The sequence below is a fragment of the Drosophila elegans genome, unplaced genomic scaffold, assembly GCF_018152505.1.
Source record: "Drosophila elegans isolate 14027-0461.03 unplaced genomic scaffold, ASM1815250v1 contig_149, whole genome shotgun sequence".
Taxonomy (NCBI): Eukaryota; Metazoa; Arthropoda; class Insecta; order Diptera; family Drosophilidae; genus Drosophila; species Drosophila elegans.
In genome coordinates this window covers 17,841,506-17,856,119 of record NW_024545513.1, presented here as the reverse complement: position 1 = coordinate 17,856,119, position 14,614 = coordinate 17,841,506, and the positions used below count along the sequence as shown (strand labels likewise).

The window sequence follows — 14,614 nt, the reverse complement described above, 5'->3', positions numbered from 1 at the left end:
TTCAAGTTAGGCAGAGGCATAAGAAAACATACTTAAGATAGATAATATATAAATATATCAAACTAAGACCGCCAGTGATAATGCATCTAGACCCTGCTAATCACTGAATTTAAATAAGAATGATTTCCTCAGTGGAAACTAGATACTGGTGGACATATGGAAATTCCTGTCGGAGAGCGCAAACAATTGCCAAGTGCTTTTGAATCTGAAATCAAAAGCACCCAGTGATCTGCGTCACCACCCACTCGTTTGGACCACGACCAGATTGCCCCGCTTCTTCCCCGGACCCGGAATTTTGCCAACCAGAACCGTTCTCATTCTCAGTCGGTTCTCCATGTCCATATGTCCATGTCCACGGACCCAGGCCACGTTAAAATGTCCAAAAGTTGCGCTTGGCTGCGTATCAGTTGCGCATAATGCTCAAAGTCATTATGGCAAAAATCGTAAAAAAAAAAAAAAAATAAAAATTAAACGCTTAAAATGATGAAATTAAAATTATACATCTGAGTTATGAAATTGTTTATCGGCATAAAACGAGACCCAGAACAAAAACGGCAAACTGGCGATGACAATCGGAAAATTAAAGTGGCAAAAAGTAAAGCCAGAGTAATTATAAGTTATAAACAAGCCCGAAACAAAGAACACACAACTATAATCCATAACGAAATCTTTTAAATAAAAATTAATCGTTACATGTGACATTTGATTAAAATATCTGTCACGGAAAACAAGATTAAATTATGATTGATAGAATCAACCATTTGTTAATAGCAACAAAAGACTTACGGAAATCAAGCAAATTAATTTAATTATTTAATACAAGCTACTTGATATGCATCACATATTCCAATCTATTTAAAACATACAAATATATATCTTCTTACAACTTAAAAACTAAGTGAATTTTATTAACTTTGGTTTTAAATCTCCTTGATATCATTCCGGGTTCATTGGTTAGGTTCAGTCACTGCTGACTTCCATTAAAACGAAGCCATTATTACAGACCGATCCGAAGTAAATATAGGTAGGAAGTCGGTTGACTCAGCTTGTGGCTTCCATGTGTTACCGCTACAGCCGACGTCACCTCCCACTTACGGCACGCATGCGACCCCCTTGAAACAGAGAAGGGTTAATGGGGAAATGGGAGGTTCAAGTGTCGTTCGCTTACTTCAATCTGTACTTAGCTGCTTTCCAATCAACAATTTAATTATTTAAGGCCTTTTACTGGGGTTTTCAGATACTATACTAAATACTATTTAAACATATTTTCTTTGGGAACGAATTCAAAGAAATGGTATTCCAAAATAACATACGTACTTTTAACATAGTTTATTCAAAGTATAAAATTGTGGGAACAAATTGTCTTTGGACATGTAATGGCCATTATTTTTCTACATTTGAAATGTATTCTCTAATGAATTAACGTATGTATCACATGCCTTAATTTGATTCTTCAAAAAATATATGTTTTACATCCTCTAAAACCTATTAAACCTAAAATATTGCGCATTGATATTCTGTATTCTGTAATGCTTAAAATCGAATGACTATATTTTTACACCTGTTTTGTTATTCAGTTAAACAAATCAAAGTTTACATATTATCAACTTTTCAATCCAGTCTCTATTCTTCCGCTAAACCGACATTGAATTGCAATCACCTCATATTTTAGACACATCTACTATTTTTCGAACCCTTATTTCTCGAGCTGTTTTTAATCCGTATTGAAAAGTAAGTTAGCTTTAAGGCTTGCTGTAAATATTTAAAAAAAAATCGTTGCAAACTTTTATTTTAACCCGCACTTAACTATATAGTAAGTAATCGCTTAGTTACTTTTTTTCGTTACAATTTTTTCCGTTTTTTGCATACACAATTATGTCCCAAATATACATAATGTATACAAATCGTTAGCATGAGCCTTTGTAAAGCACATTTAGCTTAGAGAAGATCGTGAAAATTCCGTTTAAATTGGAAGAGGGGATGAGCTTGGTGGGCGGCGCCCTTTGGCCTCGACAAGGTCACGACTGCTGGAGCCAATCAAGCGCTGCCGTTTGAGCCCGGGGTCGAGAGTCAAGCGACAAATAAAAAAAAAAAGAAAACAAAAAAACAAAAAAGTAATTGCCAGAGGCGCTAACAAGTTTCAGGTGGCTCGGAAAGGTAAATTCTGCCGCTGTCTCGGCGTAATCACATTTCGCAGTTGTCAATAGAAGGGGCAGGCGCATGTGCTTATAAAACTTTATATGTTACTATTTGCCGAGTGGGGGGTCTGAATGCCACTTAAGTGCCATTATAAGACTACGATATGCAGTATAGACAAGTCATGATTACTGTTATCTCCACAACCGGTTCTCGTTTTTTAATATTGAGCGGAGATTTAGCAATAGGAAGGCGGATGAATATCACTGCTGCAGCATTTTGAGATATTCTGCCAGAATTTTTTCCTCCTGAACGAGTGGCAGATCCAAGTAGTCCATATCGTTTTGGCTGAGGTCAGCGTTGAACCGCTCGTATGCCTTGTAGGTCTCGATTTCGGAGCGTGCGTGCTTCAAAACCGCATCGATGATGGCCAATGGCGGTGCAGCCTGGGCGTTCGAGGTGGAGGGACCATCCAAATCCTGGCCCTTGGAGTCAACCATACGGCTAACTCGATCCATGGTCTGCTTCAGCTCATCTTCGTTCTGAAAGGCACGCAACAGACATTCGATGGCCCGCTCGATGTCATTCGATGTGGTCTCCAGGGCCACGCGAACGTTGTCCTCGTTGAATCCCAGCTGGAGGAGATGGGCCAGCTTGACCGTGTCGGCGGATGCTCTCTTCTGGGGCAAAGCGGCACGCAGTGCGTCGGACTCGGTCTGCAGCAGTTCCACCTGAAGAAAATCCAATGAAATTTGATATAGTGAAGTGTAAAATATATTTATTTATTATTTAATCTATATATATTTTTGGAGGCAAGCTAAGTGGTTTTATTAATTAGTTAATAAATAAAATTAAACACAAACTGTTGACGAAATTCACTATCTGTAAGACCTTTTAAAAATACTCTTTTTTCTAGCAAAAAGTACCAATTTCGTGTCCAAAAAGATCAGTATTTTGATAACAGAATGTAATACATTTATGAACTCGTTGAACGCAATGAAAACCCTTATGAAAAAATCTAAAATTCGCTTAAAAAAAAGAAAACATTCTTTTTTTTAGCTATGCGTCTAGTTTGGACAAGTTTACAAAACCAAAATGGTTTAAAAAATGGATTTTTCTAAAAGACATAATCCTGATTTTTTGTTTTTATGAATTTGAATAGGACAAGGAAGTACCTTAAATATTTAGGCAGACTCACCGCTTTGGGTAAATCATTTTCGGAGCGCTGCAAGGCTAGAATGGCCAGTGCCCTTTCGAATCCCATTTCGGTGAGGGTGCAGACGCTGCGCGGATTAACCCAATCGCTATCGTTGGCATTGCAGCGCATCAGACGGCGCTGCAGAGCCCGCTCCGCCTTGGACTGCGTGCGGGCATCCTTCAGCTGCTGCCGACGCTCCTGGATGAACTGCACCGCCTGCTCCACGTTGCCGTTGCTCTCGCAGGAGCGCAGACCCAGCCGGGCCTCGGTCTCCTCGAAGCCCATCTCCACGAGGAGAGCCAGTTGATCGGCGTTGACCTTGAGCTCCCGCAGCAGCATGCTGGCCGCCTCGAAGCGCTCGAAGGCCTCATCGCGTCGATTCTGGTGGAACATCACCACGCCCTGGAGCAGCTGTAGGCGCATGATCAGGGCCCGTTCCGGACAGGTTTTGCCCTTCAGCAAGTACAGCCTCTCGAATTTTTCGCCATAGCTGCGACGGAAGTTGCGACCGCAGACGTCCAGACGACGCTCGGCATCCGGCAGCTGGGTCACGTTCTTTAGGCAGAGATAGCACCACACTATATCCAGATTGAGCAGGGCATAGTTGTCCACCGACTCGAGGAACTGCGAATCGCAGGTGGCAAAGGACTCGTCGGCCTCCAGCAGCAACAGCAGGGCCTCCTCGAAATCCTCGCGCAGCATGGCCGCCCGGGCCTTCTCGCAAAATCCCAAGCCGATGAGCAGGGCCCGATTCTCGGCGGGCGGCAGAAAGACGGCGCTGCCATTCTGGTCCTCCATCTAAAGGGGCAAAGTAATAATATTATATTTTAAATTATCTGTCTGTGATTTTTGATACCTTTAATGCAACTTAGAGGAAATTGTAAAATGCCAATTTGTCTACTCAATATGAACTTTCATAACTAATTTGCTTGGCAAACTCGTATTTGAATTTTATTTAATGTAAGTACAAAGACCTATTAATTAATGCATAGTCACGATAGGAGAATTTTGATTTAAACCAAATGAATTATTTGTAATGTTTATAAAACTTTCATTTTCCTAGCTAGTTCTATACAGATGTCAAAATTAATACAAAGGCAAGAATAATAAATAATAATTATTAAAATTGGTATTTTTTTCAAGAAAATCAAGGGCCTAAACTGCATACATTAATTCAGGTTTCATATTTAACAAATAGATATTTGACTGCCTTCCTTTTTTTTATTTTCACTAATAATGTAAGAGTTTTTAGGCAAATGCTGAACATTATTTGTTGTTTAGTAATTTATCTTGACAAGAGAACATTAACTAATTAAAACATTAAAATTGTATAAGTATATATGTATATACTTTCTCTAAATCTCAGACATTTGGTGAAAGATAGTGCAAGTTTGGTTTTCCCATTAACTCACCTCAACGAGGCGATTTTGCGAGGACACCACTGCCAGCACATCGGCCTTGATCCGATTGATCCGCTCGTAGAGGGCTTCACTGTGATTATCCCCATCGCCCACGATCACAATCAACTGCTGGTTGTTCTTCAGCTGCTGGGCAGCCAGAGTGGCATTGGCAGCCACCATTCTTCCGGCAGCGATGCACTTAACGTGATTCTTATCCGGCAACTGGAGTTTCTCGGCGATGATCGCCTGCAGATCGGAGCCCAAGGCGTTCAGGTCACACTTAATGTCCAGCATGTTGGTGGTGCCGCTGCGGTTGTCAATCCGGCGCACCTTGAACGTGGCCAATCCGGTGGCGGAGAACTCACGCCGGGCGGCCAGTTTACGGAGGGCATTCTCCTGCAGCTCCGTCAAAATGAACTTGCAGCGGCTCATATTGAAGCCCAGTGAGCGAGAGTACTCTTTGGCCAGGTTCTATAGAGAAATAAGTAACTTAATAAATTAATTTTGAAAAATATTGTTTTTCCACATACGCATATACAATAAAGAACTTCATCTGTAATTATTTTAACAACTACTATTATTTCACTCAAATGTGCTTTTTTATAAATCATCATAAATCATTTGCAAGGTTCTAAGAAATATATTACACTTGAATTTCTATCTTTTAAATCATATTTGTTAGGTAATAAAGAGTTTACCGATCATTATTTAAAAATCTAATCTTTATGTGAAATTATAGTACGTTTGCATGTTGTAAAAATTAAATTATGGATCACAAAATAACTGCTTATAAAGATAGTGCAAGTAGTATTGCCAGAGATAAGGGTATTTTTAATTTTACAAACTGCAAACATATGCTTTGAAAACCAAATTAAAAATTATGTTAGTAATGTCATATTTTTCTAAGTTGGAAAAACTTGAAGAAAATATTATTGAGAAGTCATATCAGAAATATAGGTAAAAAGAAATAAGTATTTCCATTAAAGTTTAATATCATTAAAAAAATGTATACTTAGTCCTATCGCTTTGAGTCACTATGGCAAATAAACTTTAAATCACTCTTATGTTGGCATGTCAAGGATATTTTTCTAAGGAAAGCTTTTTTCGCGAAAAGATTCCAGAACTTTTCGATTTGTAATCATTAAAATAGATCAGATTTGGTCGAATTTCGTACCTCAAGGGCGCCCTCGATGCTGCCGAGTTCCTCGGAATAGTACGGCTCTTCCCAGAGCTTTACGCCCTCGGATTGGAGGCGTGCCCGCACATTGATGAATATGTTGTCGAGGTCCGACATTCCCGATGACGATGCAAAAATTCTGATGAAATAGATCGAGTAGATATTTACATATATAGATATTTACACCCACGTCACAAAGAAAGTCATAATATTTACATGTGATATGTTATTGTTCTTCTTCTTCCACGGCGCACATGTGTTTTTTGGGCGCAACAACAAAGAAAGATGCGCAGTCAGCGATTTTCGCTTTTTTCGGTGGCGCGCCTATATTTAACTTGAAGAAAAGGGAACTTGTAAGCTTAACAAATGCAAAGATAGGCAGAATATGAAAGAAATAAACCCGTTAACTTTAGTTGACAGAAATCAAAATAAATTTGTTAAATCGGGGAAGTCAACTTAGAGATGGTGAAACATCGACTAGAGGTGGAGAAACACCGAAGTTATCGATGTTTTCAAAATATCGGCTTATCGATGTTTGGCAAGTCATCACGGCTGTTTTTCATCTCCAACGTTTATCACTACAGTTCCTGCACTCTTTTAACTTTTCACTGCAGTCATCTCATAACAGTCAGCTTATTGTCAGCCGAAAAATATCGAAGACCACACTCACAAAAGCTAATTGCTATCATCTTAGCTACTATTAAATTAAAAGCTTATGAATACGGAGTATTAACCCAGTTATCTATTTTATACATTTATTTAAGTTTTTTTAGTCAAATTAAATATTATTTGTTTAAAATAACATTAAACCAAGTGGATCAAAGCCGAAAAATGTTTATCTTGCGTAGGAAATGCCCATAAATAGAGCTGAATTATTCGTTTCATGGATGCTTTGTAATTTTATAATTTAGTTCTAAAATGGGCCACAGCTCGGCGATCCTTCACCATGACAGCTGACGTTGTGGAGGACCAACCCCCGGCGGTCGACGTCGACCCACCGTCTCCCTTATTTCCCAGCTATTTTCCCATATTCCAGGTGGTAACGCAGGCCTCGACGCACCTGTCACAATTTCGCCGGTGGTGAGTGTGTGGCGCGCTCGAGTCGTCCGAAAATTTCAGTTACTCGCACACAGCTAAGCCACGAGGCGGTCAAAAGTATATAGCCCCGATAAATATTTACGCATATAGCGAGATATTCCCGAGTCCGATCCCCGGTTCCGATGAAGACCCGTCAGTTGCCGCTAACGACAAGGACGACGACGACGACGACGACTGCCTCGTTCCGGGCCAAGCAGCGGGATGTGGGCGATCGGCTGGGCGGTGGGATGCCCTGCGAGCGGGAACTGAAGCACGAGGCCGCCAAGCGGGAACGGGAGGAGCAGCTGAAGCGGGAGCGGGCCACGGCGGCGGTGGCGGCGGCAGCACGCCGCGTGCGACAGCGGATGAGCGCGGACAGGGATGTCGTCAAGCGGAGGACACCGCTGCCCAGGGAGCGACAGCAGGCGGCGGCAGCAGCCATCGGCAGAGCATACCAGCCCTCAGTAGCATCATGTGTTGCTGCAGCCGCAGGTGAGCTAATAAACTCAATCACCTTTTTCCTATTATTCATTTCAAATCTATTTTGCCTTTTAAAAAAAATCCTAAAATACAAAGCCGGTAGAATATAATTGTTAAATAATGAAAGCAACATTATAAGCAACATATAAAATAAAAAATATGAATCGAATATTTGAGAACAAGCTACTATGTATGTATGTACATATATATAGTTGGGTCAAAAGATAAACTCTTTTTTAACCTTTTTCAAAAGGGTTAAATTTGAAAGTGCCTTTAACATTTTGTTCTTTACATTTTCTTAAAGGTTATTTAAAAATTTTCTAAAGTAAGCTGTTAAGAAATACAATTTGTAATTTAATTTTTAATTCAGATAATATAAATATTTGTAATAATTGAGAATAATTCTCCTGGATAAACTGAACATAAATCAAATCCTTTTGATTGGTTGTTATGTTTAATATTCTCTTTTTATTATACTTGATATATTATACATTACAAAATAATGGAATTTAAAAGGTTTGTTGCAGATATGCTTCTAAGCCATTTAATGGTTTAAGTTAATTTACCGTTTTTTTTAATGTGTAGTACAAAATGAAATCATTTAGAAAATAAATTATATTATTAACTTTCAACACAACTCAAGACTATATTCACAATAAATAATACACATTTATGTGTAATTCGTTTTACTTTCAGGATCGCGAGTTGTTGGAGCCCGCACAGGAAAAGGACCGAAAAAAGCAACACTTGCAACTATAACAGAGGAGCAGCTGGATCAGGATCGGAATAAGGATCAGACCCGGAGGAAGGACCAGAACAATGTCTACGATGCCTACGATGCCAAGGCGGAGCAGCTGAAGAATCAGCTCGAGGAGCTGGCCGCGTTGTCGGAGCACGAGTTCGAGCCGAAATTCCGTCAGTGGCTGGACCAGGAGGGCATTGCCCGGGAATTGCACTCGCACCTGCGGGTGGAACTCATCCACTGCTTCAATAACACGGCTCTAGGTAAAGTTTGATAACAATTATTATATATAACAATCATTAAATTCAATGGGCCATAATATGTACATGGGGAATACTGATAAAAGCTGTCGGTGATAAATCAAAGTCAAAAAATTCTATTTTAGCTAAATGATAATTTAGTTAAATGTTTTATTTTACTTTTTAAAAAGTTTTCGAACCATTTTTGATCCTAAAACCTTAGAAGTTAGACCCATGTTTTCTCTGGATATGCATATTATTTGTATAAAAATATAACAATAATTTTGTATGCATATATATTTTGTATATTTTTGATAAAGCAAAAATTAATCAAAATAATTTAAAAAATGCTTTAAAATTAATATTGTAATACTTCATGGAAGTGGGATTTACGTATGCCAGCCTTCCATAATTTGTTCTCAATTTGTTTACTGACCACTTTTATATTTTGTATATATTTATATTTTGTTATACTTTGTATATTTTTGATAAAGCAACAGTTAACCAAAATTATTTTAAAAATACTCAAACATTAATATTGATATATCTCAAGAATGTGGGCTATATGCCAGCAAATGATGATTTGTTGTTAATATATTTACTGACCACCTTTGTGATACATTGTATGCCCAATTTCGATGAGTTTCCTGTAATGAAATCCTTTTGATTTTTTTTTTTTTTGCCAGGTCAACTGCTGAGCAAGGCTGCCGGTGTCCAGATGGCCCATTCGCACTCACTGCTCCTCTCGCCGCTGGCGATGATGCTGCACACCCTGGTGGCGGAGTTCCTGCACTCGCAGAACTGCCACTTCACCTTGTCGGTCTTTTGCAGCGAGACGCAGCATCGTGGCAAGTTGCCGGACTTCAGAAGTCGCCCGGAGTTCCGTTTCCGGCCGGACGAACTGCAGCAGGTGCTGAGCGACATTCTTGGTGGTAAGGATGCGCCACCAGATCCGGAACTTGGCCAGTTAGTGGCGGACCACTACGAGGAGGATCTGGCTGGACAGACGCAGTGTTTGCTGATGGCTCTACTGCGATCGCTGGTGGAGATCAGGAGGTCCTTGCCCGGCTCAGTTCAAAAGGAGGCAAATACTCCACCCACTGGAGTATCCCTGCGCGATTCCACCAGTCAAACGGAGCCGTCCGCCTGCCTGGAAGCCCGTCCCGAGGTGGACACCAGTGGCCTCTACCAGACGGAGGAGCACGAGCTGGTCCTGGGCGCCGATGGCCGGAGTGTCTTTGTGGGCGCCCGCGTCTCACAGTCCCTGCACTCCGTGGAGCAGCAGCTGAGTCAGCTGCTGAAGAATGTCCGCCAGCTGGCCAAATCCTGTGCCCCGCCCGTCGATGTGATATCCTCATCGCGATTCGAGGAACTGCTGAAGAGGGAGATACGCGAAAGGGAGCGGCTCACGAAGGCGGGGCAAAGCTTTAATCCGGGCGAAACGGTCACCAAACTGCCCCCCTATGACTCGAATAGGGATAAGCCTGTGGCAAAGAAGAATAGCCCGGTCGATGATGTGGTCTACACCGAATCGGGGCCCATTAAGCTGCCCGTTCAGGAAGTGGAGGTTCCCCGCCTGCCGCGCCTTCATCCGGAGCAGCTGGCCAGTTTGGCCATAATCCGGCAATCGCTCGAAAAGGTGCAGAGAAAGGCCAGCCAGCCGCTGGGCAGGATGTACGTGTCCGTGGAGCGCATGGAGAATCTCGTGAGCGACGTCTGTGGCTGTGTCCAGCTGCTGGGCAATGTGCTCAATCTGTCCATGGAACAGGAGTACGCCATCGGCTTGCACAAGGGCTTCGACGCCGGCTATCGCGAGGGCTTTGGCCATGGCCACTTTATGGGTCTGCAGGAGGGTCGACAGAAGGAGAAGCTTGAGAGGACGAAGCTGGAACAACCGCCGCCGGAGAAGAGGGAGTGCTCCGTCCAGGTGAAGATCCAGAGGACAAGTAGGTCCACTCAAACCCCCACAAAGTTGACTTCCAAAACGAATGCGCCCACCCAAACGGATAAGAAGCACATACATAATGCATGGGTTCAAGCGGACCTGCAGACGGAAACGCCGCGAAAATCCTACGAACAGTGGATCTACGAAATGCTGCACAGCTCCAGTGGCCAGGTGTTCCTTGAACGGGTGGAGCTGTCCCTGGGCAAGGCCATGGAGCTGCAGAAGGAGCGACTGGACGAGCTCTACCAGGTGAAGTTGCGCCACCAGGCCGAAATGTTGCGGCTCAGCAGGCGGCAGAACTCCTGGCGGGTGAGTCTCACTTGGGAATTACTAGAGGTGGTTTTAAATGATGCAGCGGCTGCATGTGCAGCTTTAATATAAATGATTTACATCTAAATGGATTTTGGTGTTTGAATTAGTGAATTAGTTAAAATGTACGTTTTCTGAAGGGTAACCGCTGCACCGTTTATAACCACCTTAAAACTCTATTTAATAATAAGCAAGTGCTCTAATTTAATATAAATGATTTATATCTAAATGGATGTTGGTGTTTGCTTGAAATAAAATTGAATTAGTTTACATTAACGTATACATTTACTAAATTGCGACCGCTGCACCGTTTATAACCACCTTAAAATTATATTTACTAATAACCAAATGCCTTAATTCAATATAAATGATTTACATCTAAATGGATTTTGGTGTTTGCTTAAAATGTAATTGTATAGTTTATATTCGCTGCACCGTTTATAACCACCTTAAGATTCTATTTAATAATTTATATCTAAATGGATTTTGTACATAAGCTGCAAGACAACCGCTGCACCGTTTATTACCTCCTTAAAATTCAATTGAATAACAAACAAATGCCTAAATGTATACCCAATTCAGTCGCTGTGCAAACGCGTGGAACGTGACTCGCAATCGTCGGTGGAGGCGCGGGATCTAGTCCAGAAGATATTCCGGCTGCTGGAGCACTACGAATCGCATCACCACCAGCTGGCTGAGAAGATCCAGCAGACGGAGATCGCGGCGGAGCAGGCTGCTCGCATTCTGCCCATGTGGACGGAGGGCTCCGTGAAGGGAACCGCTCCCTGCAACTGGAATTCCGCCATGTCGTCCTCTTCTACTTCCACTGGGATCTGCGCCCCAGCTCCAGCCCAAATTGAAGATGAAGCCACTGCAGGAGTAGGGGATAAGCCACAAGTGAACAAGACACAAGTGAATAAGTCCCAACTGGCTGAGCCCCAAAGGGATAGCTCCCAGTTGGCACATCCATATCCTGGTCTAGGATATCCCTGTCAATTGCTGGCCCTGGCTCCAACTGGTGGAATTCCAGTTGCAGGCACCTTTCTGCCCGTGATTCCTCGACTTTCTGGCAGTCTCCCACAGGATTCTGGTCGTAATCTCCCGCACGCGATCACTTCCACAACGAATATTGCTCCAACGACTGTAAACAGATCTGTGTCTAATAGTAAAATTCGTGCAGGAGCTACCGACGGTTATCCAATTCACAGCGTTACTAATGCTCAAGCTGACAAAGTGTCCATTTCCCGACATTATACTGTTTCCCATGATCCACTGCCTCCAGAAAATAATCCCAGGTATGTTTTTTTGATTAGCCATATCTTTTAAGCTGAAACTATGATACTACGATTTTCCAGAGACCCTGCAGTGCCTATTCCTCGGGATTCTGCCTCCAACATGCTTTCAGTTCAGCCAGCTGAAGAAACCACACTTGCACCAGGACCTACTCCTGCTGATCCTCCTCCTCCCAATTTTTCGAAGCCTTCAACACATTCTGTGGCCACCAATACGATGGCACTGCAGCCACTACAATTGACACCACTAAAACCATCTGCCAAGCCATCCATCCAAGGGCCCAGCTTCGAGGAAGCTTTACTAAGTGCCAAGTATGTTTTTCAATTACGAATTTTTAGCATTTCCCAAAGCCGTTTGCTTGTATTTGCTGAAAAACAAGCAATATTTAGTGGTAAATTGCCTCCCTATTAACAATTTAAAATATTTTTAATATCCAGTTATTTTTAAATTTTTGAAAACAGATTTTCGGTGCTTCTCTTAAAAGTAGAACCTTTAAATATTATTATCAGAAAACAGCTTGTACCCATAAAAATATTAAAAAAATATATTGCAAAACTTTTAAGAAAGACTTTTGTGTTGGGTTTTTTTCTCTAGCATTCAAGAAATAAATACAAGCCTTTCAAATATTTGTAACACAATTTCAAGTTTTTATTTCATTTTTTAAATTTAGATTTTAATTGTTCTTTTTAAGTGCAAAATCGTTCTATTTTATTTTATGGTAAAAAACCAAAAATGTAACTATAAAATCTGTACATTTGCTACAGATAAACATATCAGTTTTTGATTTGTTGCATGCATAAGAAAGAATTTATATATATTTAATTTTTAAATGCAATTTAATATTTGTGCACTTTAATTAATTAGAAACCGAATGCTGCAGCTGGAGCAGGAAAGTGAACTGCTGGAGCAGAGCTTCCTCAACTACTTGGAGAAGACCAAAACATCGAAGCCGTCGGCTCCAAAGTCCACGGAGGATCCGCCGAAGAGTCGGCGCATCCGATTCGCTAACCTGCGGGAACGTGACCAAATGAATAGCAAGCTGGACAATTTTCAGGATTGGCATCGACGCGTTCGCAAAGAGGATGCAGTTAGTCTGGCCCAACTGGAGGATCTGCAACATCAGCGAACTATTCCCGGCTCCGTGCTGGACTCCAAGGCGTCCTCGCCGCTGTGGCTATCGGAGCTGGAGGAGGCTCACGAACAGGACAGCTATCCCTTCACAAATGCCATCTCTGAGGCGAGGACAAAGCTGCTGGGCGAGATTATGCCGGCTGGAAGGGCGAAGGAGGCGAAGGAAGCGAAGAAGGCGAAGAAGGCGGAGCAGGAGTGTCTGGCCACTGGTGTGCCATTGACAATTCCAGAAGTCCTCAATCCCAGCAGGCCACCGGCACTGGAACGCCTGCCAATCGATATCAAGCCTTCGCGAAGCGGCAGCAATGCCGAGATGAGCCTGCTCCTGCGTCGGGCCAAAGGAGCCCTGGGTCTGAGGGCCCCGCATCCGCTCCTGGACACCAGCAGCAGCAGCAGCAGTAGCAGCAGTTCCAGCCGGGAACAGCCCTCGCCGAGCTCTAAGCTGCTGCAATCCATGGCCAAGATGCAGTTGCTCTTCGGAGGAGGGCAGCCAGTGAAACCAGCCGTTATTCCTATTCCAACCAAGCGCTCCACGAGACCGCTGAGTGCACCCACCCACCCAGGATCGGGCATGGTGGTGGATGTGGGGCTGTCACGACGACCCCACACGGCGCCCACTCTACACCCAATCAGCGAAAAGAAGGAGCCACCCGTTCTCGGTCTGGACATTTCCACATCGTCCAGCTCCTCGCTGAGCACTTTGCCCGGAAGATCGCCGGGCGAAGCTTTCCAGGATCTGGTCACGGGCGCCGTTGTATCGGGCCATCACTCACAGTGCAGTCCGAAGGTCTCCTACAGCCAGGACTTCTGGAAGCGCATGAATCTGTGAAATAGTTAACGAAATAACTCAATAAATATGTTTAAAGAGAACACTTGTAATAGGTATTTCTATATTTCCAATGGCTTGCAGAAAGGTGACCCCAAACTGGATCAATTGGATTTGGATTTCAAAAAGATAAATATTTGCGGCTAAACTACCTAATAATCTGATTTAAAATATATTATTTTAATGATCATCAATTTGTAGACCCCATTTTCATATCAACTATTTTTTTCCAAGGCTTGCAATTTGGTGAGCCCAAAATGCACTTCTAGAGCCTGTAACTTGGTGAATTGAATTCCGACTTGAATGTTTATTTTTTGGTGACCCAAAAGTGAAAAAAATAGTACTATGAAAAAAATCAGTGGATCCAACTGCTCCGAAAAATCAATTTTGGATCTCTGGAGGATTTTGTCGATTTAACTTTGTAAGCCAATGTTTTTAGACCATTTATATGTTAATTTTGTTTAAGCTTTCCACTGGTTTCCTATTTTAAAATAACATTCCTTTAAAAATTTTTGGCTCAAACACTCAACAATGAAAACATAATTTAAATAAAACCCATATCGATTTTTCCGGCCAAAAGTGTGCGCATTTATTAAATTTGTAATACCTATTTCCGATTAAATTACGCCTTACACTTGTATATATTTTAATAAATTTGATG

At 42.1% G+C, this 14,614-nt stretch overlaps 2 protein-coding genes across 3 annotated transcripts; one reads left to right on the top strand and one right to left on the bottom strand.

Annotated features, from left to right (window-relative positions):
* Positions 1-887: 887 nt before the first annotated feature.
* LOC108144856 (NEDD8 ultimate buster 1) lies at positions 888-6,387 on the bottom strand. Of its 2 annotated transcripts, none has more exons than XM_017270007.2 (5): positions 6,128-6,387; positions 5,909-6,050; positions 4,747-5,205; positions 3,335-4,132; positions 888-2,867 (listed from the first exon to the last, which is right to left on the bottom strand). In XM_017270007.2, exons 2-5 carry the CDS (start codon positions 6,026-6,028, stop codon positions 2,400-2,402), a joined length of 1,845 nt encoding a protein of 614 aa, XP_017125496.1. In that variant the 5' UTR covers positions 6,029-6,050; positions 6,128-6,387; the 3' UTR covers positions 888-2,399. The 2 variants fall into 2 exon arrangements, with proteins under 2 accessions (XP_017125496.1, XP_017125504.1); XM_017270015.2 differs by having other exon boundaries at positions 2,554-2,867; positions 3,312-4,132.
* Positions 6,388-6,728: 341 nt separating this feature from the next.
* LOC108145013 lies at positions 6,729-13,992 on the top strand. The gene is made up of 6 exons (XM_017270182.2): positions 6,729-7,480; positions 8,165-8,473; positions 9,136-10,703; positions 11,286-11,998; positions 12,059-12,307; positions 12,861-13,992. Exons 1-6 carry the CDS (start codon positions 7,132-7,134, stop codon positions 13,954-13,956), a joined length of 4,284 nt encoding a protein of 1,427 aa, XP_017125671.1. The 5' UTR covers positions 6,729-7,131; the 3' UTR covers positions 13,957-13,992.
* The last annotated feature ends 622 nt before the right edge of the window (positions 13,993-14,614 follow it).